Source organism: Gossypium arboreum, chromosome 10, assembly GCF_025698485.1.
Source record: "Gossypium arboreum isolate Shixiya-1 chromosome 10, ASM2569848v2, whole genome shotgun sequence".
In the NCBI taxonomy this organism is placed as follows: Eukaryota; Viridiplantae; Streptophyta; class Magnoliopsida; order Malvales; family Malvaceae; genus Gossypium; species Gossypium arboreum.
Window position 1 is genome coordinate 2599928 of NC_069079.1, and position 20512 is coordinate 2620439.

Below are 20512 nucleotides of genomic sequence, written 5' to 3' on the forward strand. Positions count from 1 at the left end.
AATTTTAAAATAAATAAAATTGGTACAACTAATTTAATCAACCAATCTGTAAGTCAATCGGTCCATTAAACTGTTATTGATATAAGACATATTTTTACTAATAAGTCTTTATTAAGTTTGATGTCACGAGTTAATTAGACATCAATTTATTTGAGTGAAACTATTTTAAAGATGCTTTTGTCATTTCATATCATTTATATATAAAAAAAGTAAAATTACAAATAGAAAATTATAGCATACGCTGCGTATGTAGTTTTTTTATATCTCATAAACAAGTTGAGATTATGACGTGTTTCAGAATGTATAATCAATAAATAAAAACACATGTCACAACCTCAAAATGTTTGTAGATTCTAAAAATTTCCACAAGCAATTAATATAAATACATATAATGAGATTTGAACCTAAGCCTCTATAATTTTTAACATCTGTATTTTACTATTCAACTAACATTTTATTTGTTAATTATATATATATTTTTTTAAATACACCCTACATAGGATGTATATGTATGTATAAAAGTGATAATGTAACTTTTGGCCCTTAAACATGGTAAGTAGGTCCACATTGGCTCATGAACTTGACAACTAAATTCACTTTGGTATATTTACTTTTTTTTGCTCACTTTAGCACTTGAACTTAACAACTGAGATTCCATTTTGACCCTGAACTTGAAAATTCTAAAAGTTTGATGATATGGCACTCTGAATTTGAAAAAAAAAATAAATGATGTGGTACAATCTCAAACTATCATATTCAATGCTTTAATAACCAAATCGATGGTTGAACAGGTTAAACCAATAGTTCTCAATTCAACCAATTCGATCGATTTGATGGTCAGACCAACAATAATTAAATAATTGATTAAAAAACATATAAATATATATATAGATCGATTTTACTTGCCTTTTTAGAGTTCTGTAAATTTTTAATTAACTATTTAATTATTATTGGTCTAACGGTTGAACCGGTCGAACTAATTGAATCGAGAACTTATGGCAAACCTGTTCAACCATTGATTCGGTTATTAAAACATTGAATATGACACTCTGAGAATATACCACATCACCATCTAGTTTTTCTATTTTTCAACTGATGATGTGGCACAATCTTAGAGTGCCATATCATCAATTTTTTAGAATTTTCAAGTTCAAAGATTAAAATGGACTTAGTTGTCAAGTTTAAGGACTTATGTGAACCTACTTGTCAAGTTCAAGGGCTAAAAAAGTTACAATACCCCCTTTTTTTTCATGGTTATTAACATAATGTACTTAAATGAATAATATTTTTCAAGTTTAAGGGTCAAAATGGATAAAAAAAAGTTCAGGTGCTTATGTGGATCTACTTGCCAAGTTTAGGAGCCAATAGTTACATTATCCCTGTAACGACTTGACCTCGACCCAACTCACCGAGTCTGGATCTCGGGTGTTATTACACATAACACTTAATGAAATTCGAAATAGTAGACAAACACTCTTTACTCAAAACATTTTTCTTATCATTTATTTTAAAGACTTAATTTCAAATAAACAAAAGAATATTTAAAATTGAATTATTGCATCACATTTGGTACAACACATTACATCACATAATTTTACTAAAGACACTTTTAAGGTGTAACCTTACAATACGCCACTTTTCCACTATATGCATAAAACCCATTTCATGGCTACATTGGTGTACTCTTGGCATAGTCCCTCCTGGCGCATTCTCTTACCATATCACCTGAAACAATAACAAGCATTGTAAGTTTAAAGAGAACTTTGTAAGAGTTAATACAAAATACCTTGGTGGATTCTTTTATACTATTTGAAGAACATCTGTATGCCAACTACCCTTTTTAACCATTTACTTTTTTTCGGGCGGATACTATCACAATTTCAGTCTTACACTTACACGCTAACTACTATACTTTTAATCATACCAATTCTCTCTTAACTACTTAACTAACTTAAGATCCTTCCAGACATTACCTTAATCTCTTCTTTTTTCTTAGAACCACAAAGGTAATTTTCAAAAAATATCTCTTTAGAGTCTGCAACATACAAACCATCTTTTCATACATACAGATTTGGCGGACATCCATACATATTTAAATACTATCAGTTTACTAGTCAAACAATATTCTCGTTCAATACCCTACAAGATCACACTGATAATGTAACACCCCCTAACCCCAAACTGTTACCGAAACGAGGTTATGAGGCATTACCGGACATATCAGACAACTTACGAATAATTTACAATTAATATAACTTTCATAGTATAATATAATAATTAAGTCCCTATCTTGAACTCTCGAAGTTCAAACACGTATTAAAAGTAGAACGGGACTTGTTCGAGTATTCCAAATTTTTTATAAAATTTGGCAACATTTCGCTTATTTTACCTAAACCTCCCGCAAATTCAAACCAAAACAACCAACACCAATATTTCACATTCATATACTAATATTTATATTATTAACAAAATTTTAATTTAATAACTATTATAGCATCATTCAAAATTGATTAAAAACTTCATTCATTTAACAACTTGATGTTCATGTATCAAAATATCATGTACTTTCCTTACCATTTCATTTAACCATCTAAATTTTATAATTCATCCTTCACTACCCAAAGTAATATACATATTCAAGTGACTAAATAACACCTATGTACATGCCACCTTTACCCAAAAGAAAAATATACATCACCAAGTTTGTGTTGGAGTCGGGATTGTTCTGGATGCTGAGCCGGGACACTTGACTTCTACTAACCTGCATGCGGAAACAATCAGACATTTGAGTATGGATATACTCGATTGGTATTACTATAATCCAAGACTATTTAACATTAATAAATTACAAACATCAATTATTTACCCTATTAACAAATAATCTCATTTTCAAAATTTCATTTCAATTATTTACCCTATTAACAAATAATCTCATTTTCAAAATTTCATTTCAATTATTTACCCTATTAACAAAGCTCGGACTATGACAGATACGTGGATTTCCACCCAAACACACCAGAATATCCAACCCAAACACACCCGGAATATTGTAAATCGTCCATAACACACCGGTATAATATATCCTCCCAAACACACCAATAAGGCATTAAATGCCTATTCGGATAAACCGAAGTATATAATAACAGAAACATCTTCTCGCCCGAACTACAATCTCTTCATCACATCACAAATCCAATGGCACGCCATTTGTATCGAATCTAGTCCGACGAGTTAATAGGGTATTATTTTACTTTTTCTAATTTCAATTTCACATACTTACCTCAAGTCTTATTTACCATACATAACAATTAAAATTTCAGCAATCAATAATAATTAAAATTCGAATTATAGTAATACACACCGTAATTATCCCGTTTTAGTCCTCGATGACTTTCTCCTTTCCTTTCGATGCTGATGCTTCAGGTTCTTTGTTGGCTACGAAAATAATAATTTATAATCATCAATACAACATGATTCAATTTAATTCATGAGCCTAAACATGCAAATTTAACCATTTTTAATGTGTATATATATAATTTCACCATTAAGCTGTCTACTTGAGTCATTGTTACTAAATTATTTATATCTTGAGCTACGAAACTCAAAATTAATATCCGTAAATTTTCCTTAAAACTAGACTCATATATCTTCTAACCATAAAATTTCCAGAATTTTTAGTCTAGCCATTTAGTACAGTTTATTCGTTAAATACTCCCCTGTTATTTCATTTGACAGTTCTGACCTCTCTCTACTAAAAATAAATTATCTCATTGTACAGAACTCGAATAAGGTTCTTGTTTATTTATTTTGAAACTAGATTCATTAAGGAGTTCACATATATAAATTACACTCCATAATAATTTTTTTTTACAATTTTTTATGATTTTCCAAAGTTAAAACAGGGCATATCGAAATCACCCCGAACCAGTATTACAAACTTTCAAATATCTCTTGATTCATCAATTAATTGCTTACACTGTTTCTACTATAAGAAACTAGACTCAATAAGCTTTAATTCCATATTTTGTTCATCCTCTAGTTCAATTTATAAAATTTTTAGTGAATTTTCAAATTCAGACCATTGTTACTTCCCAAAACTGTTTTGATGTAAAATGTTAATAACCAAATTTATAACACCAATTCACACCTTATTCCTATTCAAATTTCATTTAAACTCAAATTTAACTATTAAATTTTCAACATATTTTCTTAATTCTGAATTTTCCTCAATTTAGTCCCTAAAACACAAAACTTATAGCTTACTTTGCAATTCAATCCTTATATCTATTCTAACTTGAATTTCATTCAATTAAACCCCTATTTCATCATTTTATTCAACATGAACTTTGTTTAAAAACCTAAGAACTTCCAAACTAATAACTTAATTTCATCAAAAACTTGTTTTAAGACTTCTAAAATATCAAAATTATGAGAAAAGGACTTGATTGAGCTTACCAATCATAAACCCTATTTCCCCTTTTCTTTCTTCTTTCTCCCCTGTTTCTTCTCTGTTTTCGTTTTCATTTCCTTTTCTTTTAACTTATTTGTTTCTTTTATATATATAATAATATAATATAATATAATATAATATACTTAATTATTAAATAAATATATATATTTTTAATCAATAAAATCTTTGATATTTTCCACGTTAAACCGCCTCACTATAGGAAATGGTTTAATTTCCTCTTAAGTCCTTCTAATTTTCTTTAATCTATAATTAAACTTTTACCCTTATTCAATTTAATCCTTTTTACTAATTACTCTAAATTAAGCTAAAATTACTTAATTAAAACCTAATTAAACACACTACTAGATTCATAAATATTTTTAATAATTATTTTCGAACTTATTTCACTAAGACGGAGGCCGGGTAACACACTTTTCTGGTGCCCACGGATTTTGGGTCATTACAGATAATGAATTATACAGATTATCTAAATGAATTCTATACAATTTTATTTCAGAACTCCAAATAATCAGAAATACAATAACTCTAATTCCCTAAGATTTCAGAAGATTACATGATACTGTTCAGATATGGCGGATACTAGATAACTCAGATTTGACCCTACATGGTACAAACAAACTTAGACTAATGGATACTTATCTCATTCGTAATTACGAACACGCCTAAATTTCAAAATATCAGGTTATCATAGTGGATACCCTCTTTGGACATACAGATACACACTTTTTTTTTTTAAGAAATTCCCTTAAGACTTATTCAATTACATCATAGATATTTTTTAACTACCTTAACTTCAGACATATCGTAACCTTATCATAGTAGTACAGAGAAATCAAAATTTATCCAGAACTTATAATAAGTGCAAATAATCTTATTCTACTAGAAAAACTTAACCAATTACGCCACAATGGCTAAACAGAATACGCCATAAAGGCAACATACAAAATTGCGTGTTTAATGTCCCGGCGGACTTTCACAAAAGGTGCTATGTGTTTCCCCCTCATGGACTTACACATAAGTTTATGTATCGTGATTTGCCCGTCCGATCTACACATTATCGAAGGCTACACCATGAATATTCATACAATCATATATTGTCATGGGTTTCAGCCATATGGATTTGCATATTTTCATGTATCGTGATCTTCCAATCCAGTCTTCATCTTTTTAGAGGCTACACCATGAATGTTTTCATACCATACGATACAATGGGTGTCAACCTCATGGTCTTACACTTGTTTCCATATCATGATTTACCAATTTGGTTCGCAATATAACTGTCGTGCTAGAGGCATCACAAAGGATCATTGCTTTGCATTTACTTACCTAGATTTGTTCGCATTCTATACCGATTCATACTTTTTGTATTTCAAACTTTATTTGCATGCTTACCAACCAACATTCTTTTGAACAGAACTTTGTACTTATCATTACAAAACATATATCATATTTACTATACTCATACACTTGCCAATTGTCATAGATCTCATCATCTTTATATATATATATATATATATATATATATATATTTCTACTTAAACATTTCACATATAAGAGTCGGGTAGAGACTCACTTGATACTTATCTACAATAGTTCGAAGTTTCGAACTCAGACATCTTTCTCTGACTAGCAACAACAACTAAATATGGAATGACTACTGATTAAACTAAGAGCTTTTACTTCCAGCTTAAGGAAGAAGAGATATAATTAAATTAAAAAAAAATAATTAGAGAGTAACATCGAAGGAATAAGAGAACTTATCCTACAAACCCTTTTAACACACATATATATGAACCATTTCCTTGTAGTGGAACTTAACAAGTGTCACCAATTTCAAAATTTTCCCTCCTTAATGGTTTATAGTTTTCATAAGAAATATAAGTGAGAACCTTGCATAAAAGATATCAGACTAGTCTATCCAATTGGTTTCTAACCAGATCACTTAATAACCCAACCAACACAGTACTAAGGCAAACAGGGCGTATTATACATTTGGCGGTAACTCATACCATAATTATCATTTCACTTAACAAAACCTTTATCTTTAGTTAACAAAATAATCTGAAATAGAATATTCACTTACTTACACAACAGTTACTATATGCCTACACATATACGCCAAAAAAGCAAATGGGTGGATTATACTTTGCTAAACAATTTACCATCTACACCTCTAAATCTTGGATCTGCCGGACTTGGGGTGTGACAATCCCTATATATAATAGTAGGAATAACAATGGAGCACGAGGAGGAGGATATTACAAGATTCATCATCAATATATTATTGACATATTTTGTTCCATTTTATCATACGTGTTAAAATTTGAATATCATTATTATCTTTATGAATGTTAGATAAGTCCACAACCATCCTGCATTGTCCTACTTTATTTGATATTTTATTCGTTATTCCTAATAATTTCAATGTGCATTTGACATAAAGAATGAAAAAATAAGTTAGGAATGTCATTGTAAATATATAATTACATTTTTATCCTTTTAAACTATCAAACTAAGTGGAGGAGAACAAGCAAATACCAAAACTGCTCAAAACTCATGTTTCAAACAAAAGAAAAGTTTGCTCTGTCCACCCCATGTTCAAAAAGAAAAAAAATTCTCTCTTTGAAATTTAGCAAACAGTTTTAATTTTGTAATCTTTGACCTATTTAAGCAGTAATCATGGTTGTTTCAGCCATATTAAATTAATTAGATTGAGATACAAGTTAAAAAAATATTAAATTAATTGACTCGAATTGATATAGAACAGTTAAATTAGATTTTAATTTTTATAAATTTTAATAATTTATTTAATTAAATTAAATAAATAAATTAATCTAATCAATTTAATTAAATTTAGACGAATAGATGATCTAACCGATTGAAGGGTGGAATTCTAAAGACGTTGGCAGTAATAACATATTATTACAAAATAAAATGAAATGGCAAAAAGAAAAAGACAGAGACCAAAGCCAAAAGTGGTCATAGATGAGTTGAAAGAAAGGAATGATGATGCTCAGTCTCACGTGCACCATAGTATTTAAGCAACAAATAAAAAATTAACAAAAATGAATCCGATAATGCTTGAAATCGATGTCAAAATGTTTTCTTAATCATCATTATATCTTACAATCATGTTCTTTGACTTATGTCTTAAGATAGCTTTTTTAATAATATATTCAGATTATTATTTTTAAATAATATTTAAAATTATTTATAATTCACTCCGATTAATAAATAAGAGGATAAAACATTTCATCGTACTTGAATTCATGTCTTCTTATACTGATAACAATACATATATCAATCGAGTTAAGACTCGATCAAAATATAACAATTTGTTAAATTTGTGAAAAACATGTTTATAAACAAGACATATTATAATATATTGTAATATATATATATATATATGAATTTCAACATACATTATTTATGGTAGGCACAAATTTTACAATAAAACACTAAACATATGAATATATACCAATAATAACAATAATATGATTTTGAGAAAAATTAGATAGATAAAATAATTTTATTGTTTATTATAGTACTAAATTGATATTAAACTTGTTTTTATTATTATTAATTTTTAAATATTCAAATAATGTTTTATTAAGTTTAAAATTACACTTTGTATCATATTAATTTGTAATTTTATTATGATTTAAAATTTTCAATTATGATAAAAGATAATTTATTATGATTTAAATTATCGAATTTTAAATTATATTTTTATTTATGTTTCAATAATATAAAACTAATACATAATAGATACATTAACATTTAATTTAAGTATTTTCATTCAATTAATAACTAAAAATTATTAAAATTTTTGAAGTACAATATTATTGTTTTCATTAAGGGCTTGCTTGTGGTTTGAAATATTTTATTATTATAGTATTTTAATTGTAAAAATAATTAATATAATTTAATTATGATCAATAATTGAATATACTTTATGTTAATTAAATGAATTGTTTAATAAACGGGCTTAATTTTTTTTGCATAAATTTGACCCAATTTAAGGAAGTAAACCTGGCCTGGCCCACTTATATTTTATTTTTTCAATTTAATTTTTATTTAAAAATAATTTTTAAATATAATACACAAAATGCACTAAAAAATCTAAAATAATTTTCTTCTAACACATTAAAAAGTATTTATATTAAAAACACAATTAAGTATAATAAATATTTTATTGTATTTAAATATAATTTTAAAATTTTATATTTTGGGTTGGGTTATTTAGTTGAGCATTTTTTAAGTTTTGGGTAATGGGTTTAATTGTTATTGGATTAATTATTATTTAACATACATAATTAATATAATTAATTTTAATAACATAATACATTCTGGACGAGCTGAGCTCGGGTAAAAAAAATCTTACCCAATGTTTGACCCATATAAAAAAATGAGTTTTAAATTTTACCCAACCTATTTTTCAGACATCAGATTTTTGTTCAAAATTTCTCATTTTTCAAACTAAATTTTAAACCTGGACGGATGATCCAACCATGAACAATTCTACCAGGGATGTACCATAAAGTTATTCTTTGATTCGCATTTAAATTTGATCAAACCAATGTACTTCGTTGAAAATTAGCCACAAAGAGATTGGCATTTTGGCCCTACAAATATATTTTGCATCTTAAAAAAAAAAATTCTTTGTTTTAATTATTTATTTTTTATGCTTATTCACTCCAATTTGTACCCTATAGTTGTTGATTATACCAATTTAAGAGAGAAAAGGGGGTGGGGGGGGGAGATTAGCAAAATTAAGGTGAAACAAAAGCAACCTGTCATGTTTGTAGCCCATTTTGTTGTCATCATGTCAAAATCTTAAATCATTTCCGGAACTTTTATTTTTCTTTTTTATTATTCAGATATCAAAATAAAGAAACCAAATTACTCTAATAATTATTTGATAAGAATTTAAATTATATTGTTAAGTCGTGATTCATTCCTCTTCCAAAAATCTTGAAAATGTCATTTGTTTAAAGTTAATATATCTTTGATGAGTCGATATCTTAAACTCTATAAAAACTTAAGTACTTAAAGAAACTGATTAATTAAGGCATTAATTCTCATGTTGTTTTTCATTTCTTTTCGTCTAACCAAAAATATGTTCAGACAAATTATCACAACATTCTTAAAAAATATAAACATGTAAACACACACACAAAAAAAAAGGCAATATTGTTCTCTCGACAAAACGTATCAATTAGCTTTTTTTTTTTTTTTTTCCCATCACTTTGTATAGTTGTATTCCATTGTTTGGCTTTGATTAATGCATACGCAACTCTTTGCCATATATACAAAGGCTAAAAGAAATCCCATAAAAAATAAAGGATGAAGGTGCATGAAACTATATATATATGGAAGAAGATGATCATAATCTACGTGCTTAAGCAGCTTTTGAAAAAAAAAAAAACTTGTCAAAAAGCTAGGGTTTTGGACCACGACCAAAGACCATGAGTCATCCATAAAGGACAATAAAACCAGACATATACATAAAAGCATCTTTGCTGGTAATAGACTAATGGATTTTGCAAGTTTTCAACTTAATGATTTGATTTTTTAAGAGTGAATAAACCGTCGGTAAAAGTATCATTGACGCTATTACATTAAAAATTATATTGCATTTTGATTTATTTATTAAAAAATTGGATATATTACCCTATGTTTGTAAGATTAAAAATAAACTAATTTTTAAAAAAATTAATCATTTTACCATTTAAAATTAATTTAACTTACTAAATAATCAAAAATTACATGTAATTTACTACTTATATTTCATTTAAACGAATAAAACCTATTATTACCAATCATATTGACTGAGTAGGGTCTGTTCATTTAATTTAGAAAGACACATGTGAATTTACAACTGTTAAATGTCAGTTAATTTTCTTACGTTATAACATGAACAGTCAAATTCCAAACCAATGCCTTACTTGACTGAATATTTTGCATCCATAAAAGAAATAACTCCAAAATAATTTAAAATTATTTAAAATAACAGCAAGTCAAAGTGGAAAAATATTATTTGAATACACTAAAATTGAAGTTCTTTTCATTGTTTTAATTTTACTTATTAAAATTGTTAATGATATTAAAATTATTTTATTAAATTTAAGTTTATTATTATTTTCTTATCTCAAAATATCGTATAAATAAATTAAAAATATATATTAACAGTTAAACTTAATTTTAAAATTTTGAAAATAAAATAAAATAAAATAAAAATATCATATTTTAATTAAATAACTTTCTTCGAGGGAAATAGAAAATTCTGACAATTAAGGGGGCGCGTGGAACTTATGAGCGTGGGGAAGATTGAAGGATGTCATAATTAAATGCGGGGGGCAATGACTAAAGTTAAACCTTTTTTATTTCTGTAGATGACAGAGCAACCCCTCGACTTTTACGCGAGTTGCTGCTGCTGCTTCCCCCCACCCCTCCCCCCTGCTGCGTTTGTCTCAGCTTTCATCGTACTTTAGTCATGTCAATCATCCCTGCACGCGCCCCGATGTTTCTTTAATTACCTACCACTGCCTCATCGGGCGTCGTACACGTGTCGGGGCCCACCAACTCCTTAACCGTCTGATTGAGGCGTAAACTAGTCATTTCAGCTCTTTGCTGCCCATTTTTTTTTTTATTGGCTCCTCGAGAGAATTGAATCCCCCAAAACTTTCTCTTTCACGCTTTGGTTCCTTTTTTTTCTCCTTTTCAACTTCCTTTTAGATTGTGACTTCCTCTTATCAACCAATATGAGAACACGTGGCGTAATATGTGTGGTAGGTAGGTCCCATATGAAACTTGCCAAAAAGGGAACTAGACCGGTCTTTGTCTGATCAGACGCTGTCGGCTTCTTATTGAACCATTGAAGCAGAACACATTTACAACTTTTAACTCCTTTTTTTTAAATATTTAGAAATTATTCAGGTTTGATTAGAAAAAAAAATTTAATAATAATTAAGTTGAATTCTAATTTAAGTAGTTCAAATTATTGATTAAGTGAATTTAATTTGTAATAATACTCGTTTCAAATATTTTACGAGTTTTTTTGTTTTAATATATATTTTAAATATTATTAAGTTTTATGTTATTAGCTTTAACATATATTACCTTAAATTTAATTATTGTGTCGAATTTGATCTTGAATTTGAATACGTATAAAATTTAATTAAGTTTGAGAATAAAATTAATAAATAAACTTAATATTTACCGATACCAAATTGAATATTGAAAACAACCTTATGTACTTGTATAGAATAAAGAAAAACTCAAGTAATGAACTAATCATCAAAATTTAATTATTAAATTGAATATTAAAATTAAATTTAGGTACTAAATAATATATTACTCATTAAATCTAGTTAACAGGAGAAACTTGTAAAAATTTATTGGGCTTTTACAAATTCTGCATATTTCAGGCTGGCAGTAATTAACATGGACCAATTTGAAAACCTTGCGATCATTTTCGGCCTAAAGTTTTTCAAACCTCAAATGGGAAGAAGGACCAGAATTGTGAAGCCAGCCAGCCTAAACCCATCAATTAAAAACGAAAAATCACAAAAAGATGATGCCCAAAGTCCAAAATCTCGAATCCTTTTCTCTGTTTTAGGGCTCTATATAGAACCAAATCGCATTTTGTCGTCATCGTCGTTCCGATCAGTGGAAACGCCGATCTTCCTTGCTGGGTTTATCTCAGATCAGTGGCAGAGGTAAGAAGCCATGGGAAAAAAAATTATGTTGTTTCTTTTTACTTGAATGAACGCTAAAGAATTGTTCTCTAAATGTTTCAAGGATATAATTTTACTTCCGTCACTTACAAGATGTCTAAAGCTCAAGATCCATTTTACATCGTTAAAGAAGAGATTCAAGAATCTGTATGTTGGGTCTTTTCCTTTTTTATCGTTTCATTTATTTGTTAACTGTATTTCTTTATATTCTCTTTTGGGATTTTTTTCCCACTGGTTGACATTTAGGGTTTTTGGTTTTAGATCGATAAATTGCAGTCAAGTTTTCACCGATGGGAGAGGATTCGTCCCGAAAACGAACAACGAGTTCGTCTCACGAAAGAACTATTCACCAATTGCGAGAGCATTGAGTGGCAGGTATTCAATTTAAGTTTTCGTACTCTGTTTGGATTGGATTCTCGAAAACAGGGAAATTTTTTAATCCAATTTGCCATTGCTCAAAAGACTTCTTTCTTGATAGGAAGGTAGATGAATTGGACAAAGCAATTTCTGTGGCAGCTAGGGATCCTTCATTGTATGGCATTGATGAAGTGGAACTTGAAAATCGGAGGAGATGGACCAGCTCTGCTCGAACTCAGGTATCATCGTATATTTTATCTATGGAATTTTCAATCCATGGAAAATTTTGGTTTTGTAATTCATGTTGAATCTTAGTCTTCTACATTTTTGGTTATGGATAGCTTGTTTAGGATTATTTTGTTTGATCAGGTCGGGAATGTGAAGAAAGCTGTAGTGGCTGGAAAAGAAAACGGCAACAGCGCAAGTGCAATGCACAGAGAATTGATGAGGCTGCCAGATAGATCCAACATGTACACCGTGGAAGATAATGATGACTTTATATCATCGGAATCAGACAGACAAATGCTTCTTATAAGGTAAAGGGTTTTCTCGATTTCCCCTGCTCATTTCCATTATTTCTTTTTTTTTTTTTACGGCATTTGTTTCTTCAACATGCTTCCTTGTCCGATTTTGCTGGTTTTTGATTGTTTATCAATTGATGGTTTTAGGCAACAGGATGAGGAGTTGGACGAGCTTAGTGCCAGTGTTGAGAGAATAGGAGGTGTTGGTCTTACCATACATGAAGAACTTCTTGCACAGGTGAGTACTGCAATCTCTCTGGTTTACCGGATACCAAAGCTATTGGTATTGTAGTCGATATGTTCATATGCTAATACTTGAATCTGTTTATTTCAGGAGAAGATAATAGATGATTTAGGTAATGAAATGGACAGCACAACAAACAGATTGGATTTTGTTCAGGTGATTCTGTCAACTTGATTTGCAGATATAAAACACATTTGAATCGTGATCCGGAAGTTAAATATTTGGGCTTTTCTGTTCATTTGCCAACATCAGCTGAATTTGCTGGCCTTTTTGATGAAAATTTCCTTTTTTTTCTCCTTGCAGAAGAAAGTAGCTATGGTTATGAAGAAGGCAAGTGCAACGGGCCAGTGTATGATGATATCATTTTTGCTGGGTTTGTTCATTATTCTATTCATTCTGGTCTTCTTCACTTGAGACCGGAGAGAAGGCTTTTAGTCTTATGATACTCATATTCGGAAGTGGTTCGTTATTGAAAATAAACCATGGGAGTTGTAGAATACAGAGGAATCGGATCGGGGAGTGATCTATAGTTTCGAAACGATGACTTAGAAAACGAAACGAGAACCAAGGAAATGATATGTTGTGTATTTTCAAGAATTGTGGAACTTGATTAGGATATATGTACTATTACTGTTTGCTTCTCTATTTCAGTGCGGTGTATTCTTCTGTAATTTTCTATGGTTAAATAATAAAAGGTCTGTGTCATATGATACAACTCTCGACGCTTTCATTCTCTACACAACAGCATGTATCTTGAATGATATATTATGTTCTAGTGGTGTTAAAACTTTCAATTATTTTTTGGAAGATTATTCACTTACATGTATCATAATCTTGAATTTTTCCAAGTCGTTTTCCTTCTTAAAGTAATTTTAAACAAATTTAAAACTTTTAAAAGATATTTTAATTATTTTTCTCAAGAAAAATGTAAATACAAGTGGGAGAATATACCCTCAAAAAACTAATATTCCTTCTTTTTTTTTTTTTTTTTGTTTTCTCTAGAGTGAATCTAGTAATTAATCTTTTACATTTTGTAGGCTCATTAAGTGAGTACATGCTGATTACGAATTTTAAAGCTGTTTCATACCCAAAACGAGGATCGAACCCTTGACTATTGGTTAAGATAAATGACTTTATAGGTAGACCTATTTATGGGTCGGGCCGTGAAGGCCCACTCAAAAAGTGAGAAGGTTTAGGTAAAAATATAAGCTTAAAAAATGGGTTTGAGAAAAAATAGTGCTCATTTAGAAAATGGGCCAAGCCTTAAGTAAGCCTTTTTTTGGCCTGAGTTCGGCCCGACCCGAATATGTAAAAAAAAAAATGATTTTTTTACTATTTTCTTGTTCTCTCTCTCTCTTTTTACTATTTTGTTATTGTTTTTTATTATTTTGCTTCCATTTCACTATTGTGTTATTATTATTTTATTGTTATTATTTAGATATTGTATAACTTTTAGTTATTTTAATTTTATTACTATTTGAGAAGTATTTGCTTGTATTTATTTTAATATTATTTAAATAAAAATATTTTTTAATTTTTAATAAATATCTATTTTAATATTTTTAGTAATTTTGATCTATTATAAATTTTTATAAAAATATATAAAAAGTTAATAAGAGTTGACCGAGATTAATTTTAATATTTTTATATGAATTGAATTTAATTAAAATTTTAAATCTATTTTTTAGATAAACTACACCTAACAAACCAACCTAAAATTTTAATTTGTACCCGACTCTACCCCGCCATATACACCTCCATTGATAGCATTGGGAAATAATTTTCAACCAAAACAGCGATAAAACCTTAATTAAATTCAACTCAGATACAAGTGGGAGAGTATATACAATCACACCAACCTATTGTGTCAGATCATTCTTATATATACGGCGTCAGATTCGGAAGTCACAATCGGAGAAAAGTTCACATAAGACCGTTCCCATAGAATAAAAACCCAAACGCCACGAGACTAACATCACGAGTTGACTAAATAGTAGGGTTCTTAGATTCAGCCAGGGGTTTTTTAAATAAAAAGTTCATAGTATTTTTTCTCCTCTTTGTAAACCCTAAAGTTTATAGTATTTGGCGATTCTGTTTCTCTGTTAATAAAAATGGGAAGAGGAAAATTCAAGGCAAAGCCCACCGGTCAACGCCACTTCTCTACTCCTGAAGAGATGCGTAAGATTTCTTAATCTTCTAAAATTTTCAGTTTTTTTTTTAGTTTATTTTTCCCGAAAATATTCGATTAAAAGCCATGTTTTTAGATATTTTTAGATGATTTTAGTTGAAATTATGGAAGTATGTACACAGTTAGTTTATGATTGACAAAGATTATTGCAATTACGAAATTGTTGTTTAAATTTTTGAAATTTTGATCACATTGATATTTTCTTCTATTGGTTTGTTGAAAATATATGTCCAAAAACTTTGCTTGAAAAGTTAGAATAGTTGTGTTTGGTTAGTTTTGTATTATCTGCTTAGAGTAAATTTTAGGTTAATTATCACTATTGATGATAATGAAGCATTGTTTAAATTAGGATTAGGGTTAACTGATGCTCTTTCCTCTGAAATCACTTTTGCAAGCACACTGCCTGATAAAACCATGTTTTTTGTTGTCTCGGATTGTTTGTGTTTGCAGTTGCTGGTACCTCATCTCGTCCTCGCACTTTTAAGCGGGTACGCTCTCTCTATTTCGACACCCTCACGCACGCGTATAATAGTCATGCGTGTTCTAAAACAGTAAGAACTCACTCTTCTACTCTTTATTGTTGTTAGCAAGAAGCTGCATACAAAGAGGAAGAAGAATCCGAGGAGGAATCTGGACAGGAGTCTGGAGAAGAATCCGAAGATGAAACTGAAGTAAGTTTATCATAACCGGGTTTTTCTTTTCCACTTGTTTTGCATATGAATGATTAGGGAATCTGAAATATTTCTTATTGCCAACCAATAGCAAAAGCGCAAGGGAACTCAAGGTGTTATTGAGGTCAACAATCCGAATTTGGTGAAGCCAAAGAACTTGAAAGCTAGAGATCTCGATGTTAGTTTCACAAAGACTCCCCTATAAACTATTTTAGTGATTGTATGTTATTATGATTAATGCTTTATTTATGTTTTGATTTTATCCTCTCATGTGTAGGCTGGTAAAACTACTGAACTGTCAAGGCGTGAAAGGTTTGTAAAATATGCTATTTCTTTTCTTTCCATATTATACTTTTGGTACTTTCAAGTCATGGTTTGTTTTCTTTTCATATTATGCTCCATCAAATATATTTTGTCTTACTGTCTATAGGGAGGAACTAGAAAAGCAGAGAGCCCATGAACGATACATGAGGCTGCAAGAGCAAGGGAAAACAGAACAAGCAAGAAAAGATTTGGGTAAGCTAATTTGATATTGTTTTACCTTTTATCTAACTTCCTTTACAAAATGACTTGTTAATCCCATCAAGTTAATAGAATGGGCTAGGCACAACAGATACTAACTTCTGATTTCATATTATGCGAGTTGTAGATTTATCTTGGAACACAATCATCCATTGCCCCTATCAACTCCAGTTTAAGGGTTAATTCACACGTTTTTTCCTCTTGTCTTGATGTTAGGGAATTGGATTCTGTAGGTTGAAAACTTATAATGCTTGTGTAATTGTTGCTCATTAATCTGAGATGTGTGTTCAAGCTGAGTACTTTTGAAATCTTTAAACATGCTAAATTTATTCCTACTCCTTAAGTTACATGCAAAATGGAAAAACTGTATAGCTTGGCGTGTCGGTTCTGCTTTGCGCAATGGTTAAGAGTATATCCTGTGGGGTTTATTGTATTACCATTTTTCCTTATGAAGTACTTACTTCGAAAATTGTGGTGATACAGAACGCCTAGCTCTTATTCGTCAACAGAGAGAAGAAGCTGCTAAAAAACGAGAAGAAGAAAAAGCTGGTAAGAATCTGGAACCACCACAACTATTATTTCCCAACTTTTTTCCCCCTTTTTTGACAGTTTGAGATTGATGGACATTCATAATCGAATTTGTTTCAGCGAGGGAGCAGAAGAAGGTTGAAGCTCGAAAATGACATTCCTTCATACAAAGCTTCATATACATCAAATGTTTTCCTTCAATAGAAGACTATATGTGTGTTTTTCTACAATTTAGCAAAATAGATAGTTTAAATTCAAAGTTTTTTTTATTAATTTATTTTTCGTTAAAAAGTGATGGTTACAGCTCTTAACACTGTTTTTCTTCCTATTCGGTGGCACATAATTTGATAATTTATGTCTGCGTTTTTTTGAATTAAAGTGATTTTATGCTCCTGAGTCTAAACTTGTTGGCATTTGAATGCAAGTACATTTTGTTTAGGGTTGGATCGATTTTAAATTTGAATGAATAGAGTCCAATTTTGGGGTCAATTTATAGTCTCGTATCCTATTCGATAATGCAGTCTTAGGTTGTGTTTGGATGGGTGATGTAACGTGTTTAGTTTATTTTTTGTCTCGCACTGCAATGTTTAATTTCACTAATTCCGTTATTTTTATACTAACCGTAAGTAAATGCAGTATCCATCTAAACCCAATCTTATTCTTATTCTATATGTTATGTGTTATGTTATGTGTTATAGGGCATATGTTTATTTTATTAAGCGCAAATGTAAGATTTTTTAGTGGGTTACCATGGGGATGGTCGCTCTTCTCATGCATTTATTTTATTTTAAAACTGATGCTTATGGATTTGGAAAAACAATTTTAATTGTGGACGGTAATAGACGAGTTGAGAGGTCCATCAACTCTAGTTGGAAACAGTAAACAAATCCCTCAACAAAATTAAATTAATGAATTCCAGTTCAAATGGGAGTTCATGGATATGCAGAGCTTTATATATAATTCAGCTTCAGCGTAATCACTCCTTTCGAAATATGATCATGGTTCTTCCGCTCCCCTGTTTGCCTATAACGTGCATGCACGGGCAAACACATATGCAACTGGGATTGTGTGCACGTACATATGTATGTAATTCCACGGGATATGATTTCTGTAACCCATATGTTCCATGAAAGAAAAGACAAACCATGCAGACAGAAACTGTGGTAATCTGTTTGCGAATAATGATTTAGCTTTTCTGTTGAAAAAAAAAAGAATGGTCAAGAGATCAATTTTGTGTAAAATTATGATGGTTTTGCACTTAAAAAGGCAATGAACAAAGGAAAGAACCAAAAGCAATCTGTCTGAAAATTAACAACGAAAAAAAATAACATAAAAACCAGTAACTTTAAAGTCCTAGAATTCAAGCTAAACATGGACAAGTTGTGCTTAGCATGTTCCAAAGCACAATGTCAAAAACTTGGTTGATACTTTGTTGACGTTCACGTTTTGTGATGCAAGGCAAAAACTTCTATGCAGATATCAACTAAATATCTCTTTTTGACTTTTTTCACCATCCTTAAGCCGAGCAACATCCAGCTCCCTTCACAGCTGATACATCGTCTTTTGATCCTACATTGATCGTCTGGCCTTTAGGCAAAGCCGAGGGATCATCTCCTACATCAAGAGCTTTCTTGCTTACAACACGATAAATCTGAGCCAGCACTTCGGTGAATGCGCTCTCGACGTTCAAAGACTCTAGCGCGGATGTTTCCATGAAAAAGGTGTTCTCTCGTTCGGCAAAAGCTTTAGCATCATCAGTGGAGACTGCTCGCAAGTGACGCAGGTCCGCCTTGTTTCCAACTAACATAATCACGATGTTGGCATCGGTGTGACCTCTAAGTTCTTTCAGCCACCTTTCTACGTTTTCAAATGTAACATGACGAGTGACATCATAGACTAGTAAAGCACCAACAGCACCACGGTAGTACGCACTTGTTATCGCACGATATCTTTGACAACAAAAGAGAGTAAACAGAGAAATTAGAACATACTTGGAAAAGGGTGTCCAAAAAGTAAAATCAGACATATCATAGTGCAGGGAATTGTAATAAAAATGGCTTTCATTTCCATCTTTTTTAATATCTTTCTTTGGTAAGCTATGATTAATACATTGAATGCCACTCTACAACCCTTGTAAGTATGGTTTCAACATTAAGAGTAAAAACAGTTACTAGCAAAAAATTCAATTTTCATAACATTGGTGATGAAATTGTAAGTTTTTCTAGTTAAATAACCAAAACAGAAACATGCTAATCATGAAACAAAGAATCAGTGTTCTATCTTTGGTGATAATTAAGTCTTAATTATAATAAACTATGCTTTACAACACAAGGAAAAAAACACAAAATTATATATATATAATGAATCATCCGAGCATAATTCAATACAATGTCAAGAATTAAAGGCACAAGAAACATTATATAACAATTCATTTATCGCCTAGGAAATGATTATCATAAATTAAGCAAAAAAAAAAAAACAAAAACATGATCCAAATACTCAAATTAAGCAAAAATAATAAAAACCCAGATCAAGATTTGCAGCCCAGAAAATAATGCAAAGGAAAAATTAAAAAATTAAAAAAAATTAAAACCTTTCTTGGCCAGCAGTGTCCCAAATCTGAGCTTTAACGACCTTATCATCAACACGAATGCTACGGGTTGCAAACTCAACCCCAATGGTGGACTTAGATTCAAGGCTAAACTCGTTCTTTGTAAATCGAGACAAAAGGTTGGATTTTCCGACACCGGAGTCGCCAATCAGGACAACCTTAAACAAATAATCATAGTCATCATCTGCTCTGTAAGCTCCCATTCCTCTGTTACGTGAATTTTTTTCCTTTTTGCTTTCTTTTCTTTTCTTCTGGGTTTTCTTCTTCGTTCGTCCGATTGTTGTCTTTGATTGGCGTCAAAAAATATTTAAAATTGTAAATGGAAATTTAAATATATATTAAAAAAAAAGGCGTTTCTTTTTCGAATGTGTATTTTTTTTTCTGGGTTTGGATGGACTGGGTATAAAAGAAACAGTGTTAACCTTTTTTTTCACTAGTTTTTGAAGAAAAGTTTGTTGGTTAAAATGTGAAAAAAGTCCCACAACTATTTGTACATTTTGAATTTAGTATTTTTATTTTTATTTTTTAATAATTTAGTCACTCTTCTTTTCAGATTTAAAAATGCAAGCCCAATTATTAACATCGTTATTTTTTTTTTAAATTCGGGTTTATTACAGTGTTATTTTTCTGTTACATGGTTGTCAAATGAGCATTTTCTTT

At 30.1% G+C, this 20512-nt stretch overlaps 3 protein-coding genes and 1 long non-coding RNA gene across 4 annotated transcripts; 2 read left to right on the forward strand and 2 right to left on the reverse strand.

Annotated features, from left to right (window-relative positions):
- Positions 1–2471: 2471 nt before the first annotated feature.
- Positions 2472–4533, reverse strand: LOC128281915 (uncharacterized). The gene is made up of 3 exons (XR_008272198.1): positions 4456–4533; positions 3362–3435; positions 2472–2761 (listed from the first exon to the last, which is right to left on the reverse strand). It is a non-coding gene; the product is annotated as an uncharacterized LOC128281915 (long non-coding RNA).
- A 7444-nt stretch (positions 4534–11977) lies between these two features.
- On the forward strand, positions 11978–14047 carry LOC108488362 (syntaxin-61-like). The gene is made up of 8 exons (XM_017792647.2): positions 11978–12192; positions 12275–12357; positions 12472–12585; positions 12693–12806; positions 12937–13103; positions 13236–13326; positions 13423–13488; positions 13636–14047. Exons 2-8 carry the CDS (start codon positions 12304–12306, stop codon positions 13744–13746), a joined length of 717 nt encoding a protein of 238 aa, XP_017648136.1. The 5' UTR covers positions 11978–12192; positions 12275–12303; the 3' UTR covers positions 13747–14047.
- A 1074-nt stretch (positions 14048–15121) lies between these two features.
- On the forward strand, positions 15122–17619 carry LOC108487582 (uncharacterized). Its single transcript, XM_017791953.2, has 8 exons — positions 15122–15510; positions 15971–16008; positions 16108–16191; positions 16283–16369; positions 16469–16503; positions 16622–16707; positions 17197–17262; positions 17362–17619. Exons 1-8 carry the CDS (start codon positions 15444–15446, stop codon positions 17394–17396), a joined length of 498 nt encoding a protein of 165 aa, XP_017647442.1. The 5' UTR covers positions 15122–15443; the 3' UTR covers positions 17397–17619.
- An 851-nt stretch (positions 17620–18470) lies between these two features.
- LOC108487284 (ras-related protein RABA1f) lies at positions 18471–20307 on the reverse strand. Its single transcript, XM_017791585.2, has 2 exons — positions 19835–20307; positions 18471–19190 (listed from the first exon to the last, which is right to left on the reverse strand). The coding sequence occupies exons 1-2, from the start codon at positions 20053–20055 to the stop codon at positions 18758–18760; spliced, it is 654 nt and encodes a 217-aa protein (XP_017647074.1). The 5' UTR covers positions 20056–20307; the 3' UTR covers positions 18471–18757.
- Positions 20308–20512: the final 205 nt, after the last annotated feature.

What these genes read in the sequence shown, in the direction of transcription:
- LOC108487284 (XM_017791585.2), bottom strand. Translation starts at nt 20,055, where the DNA reads ATGGGAGCTTACAGAGCAGATGATGACTATGATTATTTGTTTAAGGTT. An exon ending in GACACTGCTGGCCAAGAAAG is followed by an intron (nt 19,191 to 19,834) that starts GTTTTAATTTTT and finishes TTGTTGTCAAAG; the next exon opens with ATATCGTGCGATAACAAGTG.
- LOC108487582 (XM_017791953.2), top strand. Translation starts at nt 15,444, where the DNA reads ATGGGAAGAGGAAAATTCAAGGCAAAGCCCACCGGTCAACGCCACTTC. An exon ending in GTCCTCGCACTTTTAAGCGG is followed by an intron (nt 16,009 to 16,107) that starts GTACGCTCTCTC and finishes TATTGTTGTTAG; the next exon opens with CAAGAAGCTGCATACAAAGA. An exon ending in AATCCGAAGATGAAACTGAA is followed by an intron (nt 16,192 to 16,282) that starts GTAAGTTTATCA and finishes GCCAACCAATAG; the next exon opens with CAAAAGCGCAAGGGAACTCA.
- LOC108488362 (XM_017792647.2), top strand. Translation starts at nt 12,304, where the DNA reads ATGTCTAAAGCTCAAGATCCATTTTACATCGTTAAAGAAGAGATTCAA. An exon ending in AAGAAGAGATTCAAGAATCT is followed by an intron (nt 12,358 to 12,471) that starts GTATGTTGGGTC and finishes TTTTGGTTTTAG; the next exon opens with ATCGATAAATTGCAGTCAAG. An exon ending in ACAGATTGGATTTTGTTCAG is followed by an intron (nt 13,489 to 13,635) that starts GTGATTCTGTCA and finishes TTCTCCTTGCAG; the next exon opens with AAGAAAGTAGCTATGGTTAT.